This window comes from Ahaetulla prasina, chromosome 1 (assembly GCF_028640845.1).
Source record: "Ahaetulla prasina isolate Xishuangbanna chromosome 1, ASM2864084v1, whole genome shotgun sequence".
Classification (NCBI taxonomy): Eukaryota; Metazoa; Chordata; class Lepidosauria; order Squamata; family Colubridae; genus Ahaetulla; species Ahaetulla prasina.
This window is the reverse complement of record NC_080539.1, coordinates 360,209,816-360,225,376: the sequence shown is the minus strand read 5'-3', so window position 1 is coordinate 360,225,376 and position 15,561 is coordinate 360,209,816. Positions and strand designations below refer to the sequence as shown.

The 15,561-nt window shown below is 41.1% G+C and overlaps 1 protein-coding gene across 7 annotated transcripts in view; it reads left to right on the top strand.

Annotated features, from left to right (window-relative positions):
- The window catches only part of ANO8 (anoctamin 8), an 87,999-nt gene that overhangs the window by 50,228 nt on the left and 22,210 nt on the right, over positions 1 to 15,561 (top strand). For 5 of the 7 annotated variants that reach the window (XM_058163290.1, XM_058163286.1, XM_058163285.1 and 2 more), the window contains 6 exons: positions 4,333 to 4,494; positions 7,274 to 7,426; positions 8,928 to 9,054; positions 12,815 to 12,870; positions 14,619 to 14,693; positions 14,987 to 15,130. In XM_058163290.1, the coding sequence (XP_058019273.1) occupies positions 4,333 to 4,494; positions 7,274 to 7,426; positions 8,928 to 9,054; positions 12,815 to 12,870; positions 14,619 to 14,693; positions 14,987 to 15,130 (717 nt within the window). The remainder of the gene's footprint in view (positions 1 to 4,332; positions 4,495 to 7,273; positions 7,427 to 8,927; positions 9,055 to 12,814; positions 12,871 to 14,618; positions 14,694 to 14,986; positions 15,131 to 15,561) is intronic. The other 2 variants (XM_058163287.1, XM_058163289.1) reach the window with 2 other exon arrangements.

Sequence of the window (15,561 nt, the reverse complement as noted above, 5' to 3'; positions counted from 1 at the left end):
ATGAAATAGAACCACCAAACACGTGTGATTCTGGGAGTTGAAGTCCACAAGTCTTAAAGTTGCCAAGGTTGGAGACCCCTGCTTTAGAGTCCAAACTGGCTTTCAGCTGTTAAGGTAAAGACTTCTTTCGGTTCTTAACTAGTAGCTTCTCTGTGGATAGACAAGGAGGCTAATCAACCACCTGATTGCTAAGGAATGCACACGTGGTGCAGTTGTGACTCCTTAAGACTTTAAGCATACCATTATGTGGTGTGTATTACAGTAAACTCAAGGCTTGTGTCACTTAAGGCAATATCGCAAGATCTTCCTTCTCCAAATGCAGTCATACTTGGCAAACCACCTGAAGCTAGGCAGAAATAGAACAGGGAATGCTTGGAATCAGTTAGAGCTTACTGGATCATATCGAAGTCCCACTTTGTACTATTCTAACAGTGGGAAAGCTTTATTTCCTCTATGAAGAAAGACAATGCAGAAACAATAAGTGTCCTTTGTAATTCCTTCCAGGATCTTCTATTCAGATGACTTGCCTACTGTATACCCACTGAGATTCTGCTTACTGTCCTGGCAAACCATTTGACATTTTCTCTATAGTTTCTCAGTGTTTAAAAATGTAACCAAAGGACCCTAATTCCACCCATGGCTGCTAAGGCCACAATAAGATAATTAGTTCTTATATGTTTTACCATTCCCAATGGACAGGTACAAAAATCCAGTGCCTGATGATGATGATCAGACATTAACTGAGGATGGATCTAACATCTTTGGAAGATATATCCATCTGGTTCAGTTCCGAGTGAGGAGAAAGGCACTGGAGACAAAATGAAGGCTGATTGGAAAGAGGGTCCATTTATTGATGAAATAGAACCACCAAACACGTGTGATTCTGGGAGTTGAAGTCCTAAGTCTTAAAGTTGCCAAGATGAGACCCCTGCTTTAGAGTCCAAACTGGCTTTCAGCTGTTAAGGTAAAGACTTCTTTCGGTTCTTAACTAGTAGCTTCTCTGTGGATAGACAAGGAGGCTAATCAACCACCTGATTGCTAAGGAATGCACACGTGGTGCAGTTGTGACTCCTTAAGACTTTAAGCATACCATTATGTGGTGTGTATTACAGTAAACTCAAGGCTTGTGTCACTTAAGGCAATATCGCAAGATCTTCCTTCTCCAAATGCAGTCATACTTGGCAAACCACCTGAAGCTAGGCAGAAATAGAACAGGGAATGCTTGGAATCAGTTAGAGCTTACTGGATCATATCAAAGTCCTATTTTGTACTATTCTAACAGTGGGAAAGCTTTATTTCCTCTATGAAGAAAGACGATGAAGAAAAATAAGTGTCCTTTGTAATTCCTTCCAGGGTCTTCTATTCAGATGACTTGCCTACTGTATACTCACTGAGATTCTGCTTACTGTCCTGGCAAACCATTTGACATTTTCTCTATAGTTTCTCAGTGTTTAAAAATGTAACCAAAGGACCCTAATTCCACCCATGGCTGCTAAGGCCACAATAAGATAATTAGTTCTTATATGTTTTACCTATCCATTCCCAATGGACAGGTACAAAAATCCAGTGCCTGATGATGATGATCAGACATTAACTGAGGATGGATCTAACATCTTTGGAAGAAATATCCATCTGGTTCAGTTCCGAGTGAGGAGAAAGGCACTGGAGACAAAATGAAGGCTGATTGGAAAGAGGGTCCATTTATTGATGAAATAGAACCACCAAACACGTGTGATTCTGGGAAGTTGATAGTGTGGGGGGGTATTTATACCTTATCTTGGGCTTTGTACTTGAACTTCCTGTTCCTGTGCAAGAACATTATCCTATTGGCTGTTGTCAGACTCCCATGGGGTCATATTTGTCTGAGCTAAGTTTGGTTGACGTTTGGACTGCTGATGCAATGAAGGGGCATTGGGCAATTCCTATTGTGGCTGAGGGCTAATCCTACCTTTGTTCAGACCTTGCTGCCGGGAATTTCAAAATGGTCATTAAACAAATAGCTGCATGCTGAGGACTATTTATAACAGATTGTAGAAAGTTAGCACCCACCCTTCTCGACCCACCCTTCCTGTCTTGAATGGATTTCTGCCTGCACTATTTGCTTATGACTAGAGCTATCTCTCTCTTGATCTCTTTAGTGCTGACATCTGCTGAGGGCTATTAAGAAAGGTAGGGACTACTTTCCAAGAGTACAGTATGTTCCTCCATTTCTCTCTTTAGGGAGGTATAATATTCTACCTTTTTAATATTTCCTAAAATATTTCACTCTTCTAGGAGAAGGGTGGGTGCTAACTTTCTACAATCTGTTATAAATAGTCCTCAGTATGCAGCCATTTGTTTAATGACCATTTGAAATTACAACAACACTGATAGAATGACTTACAATTGATCCTTGCTTTTATAACCATTGCAGCATCCCCACAGTCACAGGATCAAAATTTGGGTATGTATGATGGTTTGCAGTGTGACCATCATGTAAAAGTCTCTTGCTATCTTCCTAGCTGGCTTCTGAGAAGCAAAGTCTCTAAAGGAAGCTGGATTTGTATAACAACCACATGCTTCACTTAACAACTGTGGCAAAGAAGGTCATAAAATCAGATTAACAACCGCCTTGCTTAGCAATTGGAATTCTGATCCCAATTGTCATTGTAGGTTGAGGACCAGCTGTCATCATAACCAATTAAGTAAATGAAAGCTATCTGAGGCTGTGACTTTCCTTCCTGTTGCTGGACCTCTGGCAAACATCTGAGCATTGTTAATAGATCAGATTGGATCAGATGGTGATTTGATCTGTTCAAAAGGGGTCTTCTCTCTATCAATGGCTACCAGTATCCATGGCTAACAATGCACTCTCCAGCTTCAAAGGCAGTCTACCTTTGCTAGGGTAAGGTCCTGTATCCTCCACAATGCTTCTGATCACCAACCAACCCTAAGGATTTTTACCACCAAGCCAGTCCCTATTTTCTGGCGAGAGGAAAAAAACAGATCGATCGATCTATCATCTATCTATCTATCTATCTATCTATCTATCTATCTATCTATCTATCTATCTATCTATCTATCTATCTATCTATCTATCCATCCATCCATCCATCCATCCATCCATCCATCCATCCATCCATCCATCCATCCATCCATCCATCCATCCATCCATCTATCTATCTATCTATCTATCTATCTATCTATCTATCTATCTATCTAAAATGACTATCTAAAGAGGTTCCTTTTGTTGTTAGTTGTACCCAACTAACAACAAAAGGAACCTCTTTGTGCAAAGGAGATCATCTTGAGATGTCAAATCCAAGGAGTGTGTGAAATGTTCCCATTCTGAAATGTTTCAAGTGCACTGCAGCATCCTGCTTTGAGTGGAATGGACTGTCTGGAACATTTTGCAAAGATTTCAGGCTCAAAAACAGAATTGCTGCAACCATTTACATTTGCAGCCAGAACAGTCCTATGCTCAAAGCAGCACTGTTCACACTTGAAATGAGACATGTCTGAGATTTTGTGCTAGGAGTGTTTTGAAATGAAATGTTTGGCATACTACTGCAAAGGTGCAGAGGGAAGGGCTGATCCTGTCTTACCAGACCTATCCGTCTGGCCATTGTTGGAAGGTGAATTTTTGAGTTCAGGCCAAGATTGCTGGTTGTTAATATTATCCTTGGTGCTCTTTGAACTTGGTTGTTTTCTTGCAGATGTTTCATTACCAAAACAAACATCTGCCCAAACATCTACCCAAACTAAGGTCTAACACAGTGGTGGGATCAAAATTTTTTTACTACCGGTTCTATGAGCGTGGCTTGGTGGGTGTGGCTTGGCTTGGCTTGGCTTGGTGGGCGTAGCAGGGGAAGAATACTGTAAAATCACCATTTCCACCCACTCCAGGGGAAGGATACGGTAAAATTTCAATTCCCTCCCCACCCCACTAACCTGCTTTCCAGCTCCGTTCTCCTGTGCAGGGCAACAAAAGAAGACGCAGCCCATCAACTGGGACTCGATCAGCTGTGACTTGGGAGGCAGCGAACAGGTCGACGGCGGGCCAATCAGAGGTGGTATTTGTCGGTTCTCTGAACTACTCAAAATTTCCACTACCGGTTCACCAGAACTGATCAGAAATGGCTGAATACCACCTCTGATTTAACATCAGTGCTAGATTAGCAACCCCGAGCTACCAATATTCTTCTTTATTGGTGATATCCTCATCCCAGAAGAATTGTTGGAGTTGATTTTTCTGATTGATGGGATAAACAACCTTCTTTAGAAGCTGTTAAAACAGTGGAAATTCCGGTCTTTCTTTGTTCTTCATTAATCATCTCTTCCCTTCCTAATTAGACCAGCCGGGACATTTGCTCTGTTATATTTGCCATCTTCAATGTTATCTGGTCCACGCTGTTCCTAGAGGAGTGGAAACGTCGAGGAGCCGAATTCGCATACAAGTGGGGAACTTTGGACACACCAGCAGAGTCCATCGAAGAGCCTCGGCCGCAGTTCCGGGTCAGTGGTGTCTGATCTAGCTCAGAAAAGAAGAAAATAACAAGTTTGAAAAATAATAATTTGTGCTGCCCATGTCCATGGATAAAAACTAGGCATGTCACACAGATATCTCAACATTCATAGCCATCCTGTTGTCTACCTCTCATTTAGCCCAGGATTCTATGCTCTGATTAATTAAATTTACATGCCTTTGTTGTGTCCAGCCTAGTACTCCTTATGATTTTAAATGGGTACCTATTACTTGCAAAAGTGAGAAAACTATACATCAAGGCTAGGGAGATAGATTTGCCTAAAGGCCTAAATCCAGTCTCCCTCTAACCTAGTTAACCCTCAAAGTTAACCCTCAAAGGGCCGCGGTGTGGCTCAGGCTGTAAGAAGCCTGTTATTAAACATAGCTGCCTGCAATTACTGCAGGTTCAAGCCCCACCAGGTCCAAGGTTGACTCAGCCTTCCATCCTTTATAAGGTAGGTAAAATGAGGACCCAGATTGTTGGGGGGGCAATAAGTTGACTTTGTAAATATACAAATAGAATGAGACTATTGCCTTACACACTGTAAGCCGCCCTGAGTCTTCGGAGAAGGGCGGAATATAAATGTAAACAAAACAAAAAAAACTTGAGAACTGGAAAATGCTGAGTGCCAGCAGATGGAAACTTGATCAAAATCTTCAGTTGCATCTTAAGTCATAATGGCAGAAATAACAGAAACATTACGACTTAGGACCACAGTGGGCTGTTCCATTGTGGTCATAACTCAAGGGCCGGAATAGCTCAGGCTGTAAGAAGCCTGTTATTAGAACACAGTAGCCTGCAATTACTGCAGGTTCAAGCCCGGCCCAAGGTTGACTCAGCCTTCCATCCTTTATAAGGTAGGTAAAATGAGGACCCAGATTGTTGGGGGGGCAATAAGTTGACTTTGTAAATATACAAATAGAATGAGACTATTGCCTTATACACTGTAAGCCGCCCTGAGTCTTCGGAGAAGGGCGGGATATAAATGTAAAAAAAATAAAATAACTCGAAGACTACCTAATGTCAGTGTTCCAAGGAACACCCCCAACGAAATAAAGCTCTGAGGCTTGAGGTTCCTCAAAGTTCCAATTTATTAGAGATGTCATGTTGGCACAGCTGGGAAAACCCAAAACTGAAAGCTTCCTGGTTTTCCACACCCAGTTGACAGTTCACAGCCCTGCCCCACACCCACAAGAAGTTCATCACATTGTCCAATCAACTCTTCACACTCAATTGGATATAATCTTCAGGCAGTCACCTGAAGTTGTTCTCTTGGTCCTGTAACAAGCCTAGGGACAGTCCCGGGGTGAAATCCTACCAGTTCAGACCGGTTCGGGTGAACCACTAGGGATTATGGGCATCAGTTTGCCAAACCGGTAGTAATTACCCCTCCTTGGCCCCACCCACACCCGGCCGAGTCGCCTCTCACCTCTTCCCAGCCGGTTGATATTCTACAGAATTCGATGTTAAATGCAGCAGAGAGAATGCTAACTTTTCTCCCTCCATTCACAATGGAGCTGCTGCAGCCTGTCCCTTTTAAGTTAGTCCCCAGGAGGGAGGGGGACGGGGGAGGGGGAGCAGCTGGAATGGAGCTGTTTTTGTGAAAGGCAGGAAAATAGGGAAGGGGATTTTCCTGCCTGTCATTCATTCCTCAATCTCAGCACAAACTGAGGGAAGGATGGTGGGCAGGAATACTCCTCTCCCCATTTTCCTGCCATTTGCGACAAGGAGTGGCTGGGAGGGGACCTCACCCCACTCCTAAGAGGTCTGTAAGGGGCGTGCATAAGAGCACCAGCGTGCCTACCGTTCCGGTCCTAATGTTCCCTTTGGTTGTATCCAATTCGTATGGTTATTTCATGCTTATACTTATATATATTGTTGTGTTTGACAAATAAATAAATAAATAATAATAATAAATAGATGTTGAGTTGGCCATGCCCACCCACTCATATGACCTCCCCCAAACAAGCAACGCCCACAGAACTGGTAGGGGAATTTTTTTAATTTCACCTGTGGACAATCCCCAAAGAATCCCCCAAGTCTTGGTGATGTCAACCTTGTCATCTGAAACCAGGCTTAATAGCAGTGACTGTGAGAGGGCTCTTGAAGTCTTAGTTGAAAACCAATTAAATATGAGCCAACAGTGTGCAGTGGCAGCCAAAAAAGCCAACACAATCCTAAATTGCATTAATAGAAGGATACAATCAAGATCATGTGAGATACTAGTACCACTCTATAAAGCTTTAGTAAGACCACACCTAGAATACTGCATCCAGTTTTGGTCACCACACCAATTGAGACTCTAGAAAAAGTGCAGAGAGGAGCAACCAAGATGATTAGGGGACTGGAGGCTAAAATATACAATGAATGGTAGCAGGAACTGGGCATGGTTAGACTAGTGAAGAGAAGGACAAGGGGGGACATGATAGCAGTCTTCCAATACTTAAGGGGCTGCCACAGAGACGAAGGGGTCAAGCTATTTTCCAAAGCATCTGATGGCCAAATAAGGAATAATAGATGGAAACTGATCAAGGAGAAATGCAACCTGGAAATAAGGAGGAATTTTTTGACAGTGAGAGCAATTGACCAATGGAACAGCTTGCCTTTACAAGTTGTGGGAGCTTCATCACTAGAAGCTTTCAAGAAGAAACTGGACTGCTATCTGTCAGAAATGGTGTAGCATCTGCTTGGGTGGGGGGTTGGACTAGATGACCTACAAGGATCCTTCCCACTCTGTTAATCTGTATCTGTATCTCCTTTCTTTGCAGGGTGTGAAGCGCATCAGCCCAGTGACTAACACGGAAGAGTTCTACTACCCGCCTTGGAAGCGGTTGCTCTTCCAGTGTTTGGTGAGCTTGCCCATCTGTATCTTCTGCCTCTCCTTTGTCTTCCTTACCATGCTGGGCTGCTTCGAATTGCAGGTGAGGTGTTCCTGGCGTTGTGGGCAGGCAGGGTCCACAATCCAATCCAAGTGTCTTTTCTCATTTGCTGTTTTCATCAGGTGTTCCACCACACAAGACTGGCCTTTATCGTGCCCCAGCCTAAGATTTAAACAGGGTCATGCTGACCCCTTAATGCTCTGAAAAGAAAACGGATACTTCAGGTATCTCAGAGCCATGGCGTGTAACTTTTATAATGCTTCCTGCACTTTCAGGGAAGATGCATTCATTTTATATCTTATTATTAATTTAATAATAATAATAAAATAATTAATTTAAATAATTAAATTAAATAAATAATTAATTTAATTATTTAAATAATAATTAATTAAATAATTAATTTAATAATAATAATAATGTTAATAGTCTTGGGGGGGCATCTTATGGAGGAGGGTGAGAAATAATGCCATTGACTATTCATCAGCCAATCATCTTCCTCAGAATATTCTCCCAACCACTATAAATGAGGATAGTGCATTTTATTAGCTAAGTCAAGGCTGCAATATGAATTTAGTTTACCGTATTTTTCAGAGTATAAAATGCACCTTTTTTCTCCCTAAAAGTGGGTGAAAATTTAGGTGCGTCTTATAGACTGAATATGGGTGTTTTGAGCCCCTCCATGCATCACATTTTCACCCTCCCCAGCCCCCAGAAGCACTCTGCAGTTCTCCACTGTTTTTCTCCTGCAAAGTGCTTCTGGTGGCTGGCGAGGGCGAAAACATGACGCACGATGGCTTGGTAGCCCAAAAACAGTTCCGTTTTTGGCGAAAACGGGCCATGCAGATCACTGCAGAGTGCTTCTGGGGGCTAGGGAGGGCAAAAATGTGACGTGCGGAGGTCAAAAACTATTTCTTTTCTTGTTTCCCTCCTGTAAAGTTAGGTGTGTCTTATAGTCCGAAAAATACAGTATATATCACTATTTGGCCACAATATTATATCAGTACTGTATAGCAAGGGCTAAAATATTTCATGCAATGCAGACTGACAAATAATAGTAGTAGAATATTTAATTTATCTTAGCTTAGCTGGGGCACTTCCCTTGTTTCCCCATTGAGGATAATGCTGGTCTGGATAGCAACCATAATTGGGTACTAATTTACTATCCTAACAAATTGATGTTTTGAGACAACAAATATCTAAAGCAGTATTCTCAATTTTGGCACCTTTCGGATTTGTGGAGTGAAACTCTTAAGAATTTCTTCCCCAGCAGAGCTGGCTAGGGAATTCTGGGAGTTGAAGTCCATGAATTTTAAAGGTGCCAAGGTTGAGAAAGGTCTCCAACCTTGGTCCCTTTAAGAGAGTCGAGGACTATCCAAGGACAGCTTTGCTGATAATCAAATGAGCTTACTTACTGTTTTGTTTTGTTTTTTAAGAAAATGCTTAAATTCATGGAACAGAAATAAATTTGTGAAAAGCCATTGGTATTTATCAGTTGTGATGTAATCCTGGCTTTCCAATCTGTTTCTTCTTCCTCCTTGATCAGGAATTTGTGCTGAGCATCAAGGAGCTGCCACGCCTTGTTCGCTTCTTGCCCAAAATCATGCTGGCCGTCATCGTCACCGTCTGTGATGAAATCTACAGAAAAATTGCCTACTGGCTAAATGATATGGGTAAATATCCACATTACACGTTTTCTGATCTGAAGAAAACTACGCTAAATGAACCATAAATGGATCAGAGGAAGCTTTTTGATTGTGTCCAACTCAAGGGATGCGCAGAATCTGGGAATTTCCAGAAGCAGCCCAAATCAATATTTCTTAACTTGGCAACTTTAAGATAGTATGAACTTCAACTCCCAGAATTCCCCAGCAAGCAAAGCTGGTTGGGGAATTCTGGGAGTTGAAGTCCACACAACTTAAAGTTGCTGAGGTTAATAATAACAGAGCTGGAAGGGACCTTGGAGGCCGCCTAGTCCAATCCCCTGCCCAGGCAGGAAACTCTACACCATTTCAGACAAATGGTTATCCAACATTTTTTTAAATTTTTCCAGTGTTGGAGCATTCACAACTTCTGCAGGCAAGTCATTCCACTTATTAATTGTTCTGTCAGGAAATTTCTCCTCAGTTCTAAGTTGCTTCTTTCCTTGATTAGTTTCCACCCATTGCTTCTTGTTTTACCCTCAGGTGCTTTGGAGAATAGCTTGACTCCCTCTTCTTTGTGGCAGCCCCTGAGATATTGGAACACTGCTATCATGTCTCCCCTAGTCCTTCTTTTCATTAAACTAGACATACCAAGTTCCTGCAACTGTTCTTCATATGTTTTAGCCTCCAGTCCCCTAATCATCTTTGTTGCTCTTCTCTGCACTCTTTCTAGATTCTCAACATCTTTTTTTTCATTGTGGCAACCAAAACTGAATGCAATATTCCAAGTGTGGCCTTACCAAGGCATTATAAAGTGGTATTAACACTTCACATATTCTTGATTCTATGCAGCCCAGAACTGTGTTGGCTTTTTTGGCAGCTGCTGCACACTGCTGGCTCATATCTAAATGGTTGTCCACTAGGACTCCAAGATCCCTCTCACAGTTACTACTATTGAGCAAGGTACCACATATACGGTACCTGTGCATTTTGGTTTGTTTGCCTAAATGTAGAACCTTACTTTTTTCACAGTTGAATTTCATTTTGTTAGATAGTGCCCAGTGTTCAAATCTGTCAAGATCCTTCTGTATCTTGAGCCTATCTTCTGGAGTGTTGGCTATTCCTACCAGCTTGGAGTCATCTGCAAATTTGATGAGTTCCTCATCTATCCGCTCGTCCAAGTCATTGATGAAGATGTTGAAGAGTACTGGGCCTAAAACAGAGCCTTGGGGTATTCCAGTGCATACTTCCCTCCATGTGGATGCAGTTCCATTGAGGACTACATGTTGAGTGCGGTTGGTCAGCCAGTTACGAATCCATCTGGTGGTGGTGCTGTCTAACCCACATTTTTCTACTTTATCTAGTAGTAGGTTATGGTCTACTTTATCAAATGCTTTACTGAAGTCCAAGTAAATTATATCGACAGCATTCCTCTGGTCCACTAATTTTGTCACTTTGTCAAAGAATGCAATAAGATTAGTCTGGCATGATCTGTTTTTGACAAACCCATGTTGGCTTTTGGTTATTACTTTGTTTGCTTCTAAGTGTTCGCTGATTCGTTGCTTGATTATCTTTTCCAGAATCTTCCCTGGTATTGAAGTCAGGCTGATAGGTCTGTAGTTTCCTGGATCTGTTTTTTTTTTTAGATGGGAACTACATCAGCTCTTTTCCAGTCCTCTGGCAGCTCCCCTGTGCTCCAGGATCTTTGAAAGATATATTTCAGTGGTTCTGAGATTTCGTCTGCCAGTTCCTTCAGAACCCTGGGGTGTAATCCGTCCGGTCCTGGTGATTTGAACTCATCTAGGGTAGACAGGTGTTCACTTACCATTTTCTTCCATATTTTAACTTGTGTTCCTAATCTGTTTTTTGTGGTGCTGTTTTTGATACGTTGGATTGTTTTTTCCTTCTGTGTAAAGTAAGATGCAAAAAATGAGTTAAGTAGATCTGCTTTCTCCCTGTTGCTTGTCACCTTCTTGCCACTTTCATTCATTTCATTAGTTAGCAATGGGCCAATTGTTTCCTTGACTTTTTTCTTGTTTTTAACATGTTGGAAGAAGCTTTTGTTGTTGTTTTTTACTTTTGTCGCTAGCCTTTGTTCATTGTGAGCCTTAGCTTTCCTCACTTCATCTTTACAGGCTCGGGCTATTTGCTGATATTCTGCCTTAGTTATTTGCCCCTCTTTCTACTTTTTATACTTGTCCTTTTTGTCTTTCAATTTGTCAGATAGTTCTTTATGCATCCATGCTGGTTTCTTTTGAGATCTATTATTTTTCTTCTTCATTGGTATTGTGCTAGACTGGGCTTTCATAATCTCACTTTTCAAAATTTCCCAAGCTTCTTGAGTTGTTTTCCCCTTGAGGATTCTCATCCATGGAATCTTTCTCAAGCTCTCTCTAAGTTTATTGAAATTAGCTCTCTTAAAGTCCAAGACTCTAATTTGACTTTGTTCTACTACTTGTGTTTGCATAATGTTGAATTCTAATATTGCGTGATCACTTGCCCCCAAGGTTCCTGTAGCTTCAACACCTTCTATCATTTCATCTCTGTTAGTGAGAATTAAGTCCAATATGGCTGATCCCCTTGTTCCCTTCTCTACTTTTTGGGAAACAAAGTTGTCTGCTTGTTTTGTTAGGAACCTGTTGGATCTTCCACTTGGTGCAGAGTTTGTCTCCCAGTTGATGTCAGGGTAGTTAAAATCCCCCATTACTACTGTGATATGCTTCCTACATACCTTAGTTAGCTGACTAGCAAAAAGTTCATCTATTTCCTCTGTTTGGTTGGGTGGCCTATAGTATAGACCTATGGCAATATCATTTTCCCTCCCTTTAATATTGACCCAAATGCATTCAAGATAATTTTCATTATTGTTGTGCTCTATTTCTATAGAGATGTAGTTATTTCTTATATATAGTGCAACTCCACCTCCTCTTTTATTTGGTCTATTTCTTTTAAATAATTTATATCCTTCTAGGTGTATGTTCCATTTATGGGTTTCATCCCACCAAGTTTTCGCAATGGCAACAATATCATATCTGCCCTCATTTACTTGAATTTCTAATTCACCCTGTTTATTCCTCATACTCTGTGCATTGGTGTATAGACATTTGAGTCCATTTTGATTGACCTTGTGTTTACTGTCTACATAACCTGTGTTGTGCCTAACTGCCCCTACTTTCTTGCCACCTGTTTGATTAGTGCACATGATATCGCACTATTAAATGCTTGGTTTTGCTTGATAGCAGGGCTGAGATAGTTTTTATCACTACCGGTTTGCCCGAACCATTGCGAACCGGTAGAATTTCACTGCTGCCTTGAAGCTAAGGGTAAGCTGGAAATGACCCTCACTTTATGTATTTCTTCTGAGCTTCTCCCTGGCACTTGCATGATGTAAGATACGGTACTAGATGAGCCCACTTGGATCTCATCTGGCAAGCCTGACCATACCTGTCAAGTGTCACTATTGTGCCATCATGATATGCCAAGTGTTAGCGAATCAGACTTTAAGACGCCATTGTTTAGACAGCAGATACTGGCCATATCAAATTTTCAGCCATGAGATGGTTACTACTCAGAGAATGTTTTCCAGGAATGCCAGTAAATTGTTGACACATGGTACCCGAAGAGATTTGTTTATCAAATTTATAGGCTGTCCATCTTACCACAGTGAACTCTGCTTAGGTTCACTGCTGCCATTGAGAAATTACTTTATTCTAGTTCTAGAAAAGACCCACCTAATGCCAAACTGCCACATTTTATCTCCTCACCTCCTCCTCATTCCTTTTCTTTGCAGAAAATTATCGCTTGCAGAGTGCCTACGAAAAACACCTCATCATCAAAATGGTCTTGGTAAGTTGAGCCTCTTTGAAACTTCTGTTCCAATTCTAAAAAGTAGGACACAGTCTTAAAAATCCTGCAGGATGAGTTTGTCCAGATAGGGGCTTGTTCCTTTTGATGGCTTCGATTTTCTTTGGTGAGCCTTGGCAAGGAGGTTTCTCAGTTGGCAAGATTACAAGTAGTAATTTTCAGGCACTTGGCAAATGGTCACATATCTGGCAGTTTTCAGCATATTTTACAAAAAATGCCCGTTTTTGGCAAAGCTAGGCCATAGCAAATCAAGGGTTCACTTAACGACCACTGTGTTTGCTTAATGACCACCTTGTTCACTTAAGGGCTTCCGCCAAAAAGTTCATAAAATCATGTGACCAATTCACTTTGCAACCGTCATGTTGTAGCTTCATTACGGTCATGACTCAAGGACTACCTGTAATGCTGCTATTTAATACTGCTAATTATAATCCACCAAAATTTGATGGTGATGGGGTGTGCAAAAATGTACACTTCCTTTATCTGGACTGTTTAGACTCAATGAAGTTTTGTCTTGTTGTTTTGATTTTAGCAGGACTATTTTTGTTCAATAATTCAGCGACAGCCCCTCGGTAAATTGCCCAAAGCTAGAGATAAACAATGAGATATAAAACTGTAGTAAGGCCACATCTGGAATAGTGCAACCAATTTTGTCACCGTACTACAAAAAAGAGGTTGAGACTTTGGAAAAAGTTCAGAGAAGAACAACTAAGATGATTAAAGGCCTGGAGATTAAAATATATGAAGAACGGTTTTCAGGAACTGGGTATGGCTAGTCTAGAGAAAAGAAGGACTAAGGATGACATGATAGCAGTGTTCCAGTATTTGAGGGGCTGCCATAAAGAAGAAGGGGGTCAATTTATTTTCCAAAGTACTTGAAGTCAAGGCAAAAAGCAACAGATGGGAACTAATCAAGGAGAGAGGCAACCTGGAATTAAGGAGAAACTTCTTAACGGTGAGGACAATTAACCAGTGGAACAGCTTGCCACCAGATGTTGTTGGTTGTTCATCACTGGAGGTTTTTAAGAAGAGACTGGATAGCCACCTGTCTGAAATGGTATAGGTTCTCCTGCTTGAGCAGGGGGCTGGACTAGAAGACCTATAATATTATGGACTATAATAGAAGACCTATAATAATAGAAGACCTATAATAATATGGACTATTATATTATATTATATTATATTATATTATATTATATTATTATATTATATTATATTATATTATACTATACTATACTATACTATACTATACTATACTATACTATACTATACTATACTATACTATACTATACTATACTATACTATACTATACTATACTATACTATACTATATTATATTATATTATACCTCCAGGGTCCCTTCCAGCTTTATTCTATTTATTCTATTCACCATAGTCTTAATCTTGTGCTTTTTCAAGAGGCAACTGAACTTTCTGGTTTTTCTTTGAAGACATTTCACTTCTTATCTAAGAAGCTTCTTCAGCTCTGACTGGATGGTGGGGAATGGAAGGATTTATACTCTTTGCAGACAGCTGTCTGCTGTCTGCAAGGAGTATAAATCCTTCCATCCCCACCATCCACTCAGAGTGAAAAAGCTTCTTGGATGAGAAGCGAAAAATCACCTTTGGGACAACAGTTACCTGGATGACTGAGAATCTCCATAGGCATTTAGTCTTAAACTTGTTACATCAACTCTTTCTCATGGCTTCTGTTTCTCTCTTCTCCAAACAGTTTCAGTTTGTAAATTCATACCTAAGTCTTTTCTACATTGGATTCTACCTCAAAGACATGGACCGCCTCAAGGAGGTATGGCATTCGTGAATATGGGAGGCGACAGCCAAGGGAAAATGGGAAAGGGGTAAATTGAACTGGGCTCCATTACAACCACAAACAGTGTTGGTCCAGGTAAATGTGCCATTTTTATCAGGATATGTTTAGGTCCAAAAATGTCCCCGGGGTATTCAAAAGCCCCAGAAAGCCAAGGACTTTGAATCTATTCCTAACATGGTTTTCTTTCTTTCTTCCTTTCTTTTAATTTTTCATGTTGTTTTTTTCTCTCTCTCTTTGTCTCTCTGTCTTGTCCGTATTGCCCTCCACAGCTCCTGCTCATCTTTTCTCTCTTCCAAAGCCTTGTGCGTCAGCTTAAAGACGCGGTCCTTCCCTCCATCATTCTCCAACTTCACCTCTATCTCATCTCCTTTAAGGGTTTGCTGAGTTTTTCCTGGCATCTGGGCATCTCCAAAGTAGGATCCTGATGATGGAGGGAGTATGGAAGGGTGGGGGTGAGAAGGAATAAGCAGGCTGCAGAACCTCAGCTTTAATCCCATGTATTTGGTCCGATGCATTGTAAGAAGACTTGCTTTCCCATGACCAAAAAAGGAGAAATTTGCTCTTACAACTCTGACCAAGATTTTCTTAGGATTGGTCACAAATGATGAAACTGGCATGGGGGCTGAAAAGGCTTTCAGAATAGAAAGCCAAAAGGAGTTTTGAAAGGAATTGGATCCTCACAAGACACTTGCCTTCAGTTTCTTCAAGCAACTCTGATTTTGGGCAGGATGGCATGGTTGTTCTTTGCGGAGAAATAGGATAATGGGGAAAAAATGGGTTTGGTTCAAAGAGTTGCACCCGGGGTGAAATGCTACCGGTTCAGACCTGTTCACCCAAACCAGTG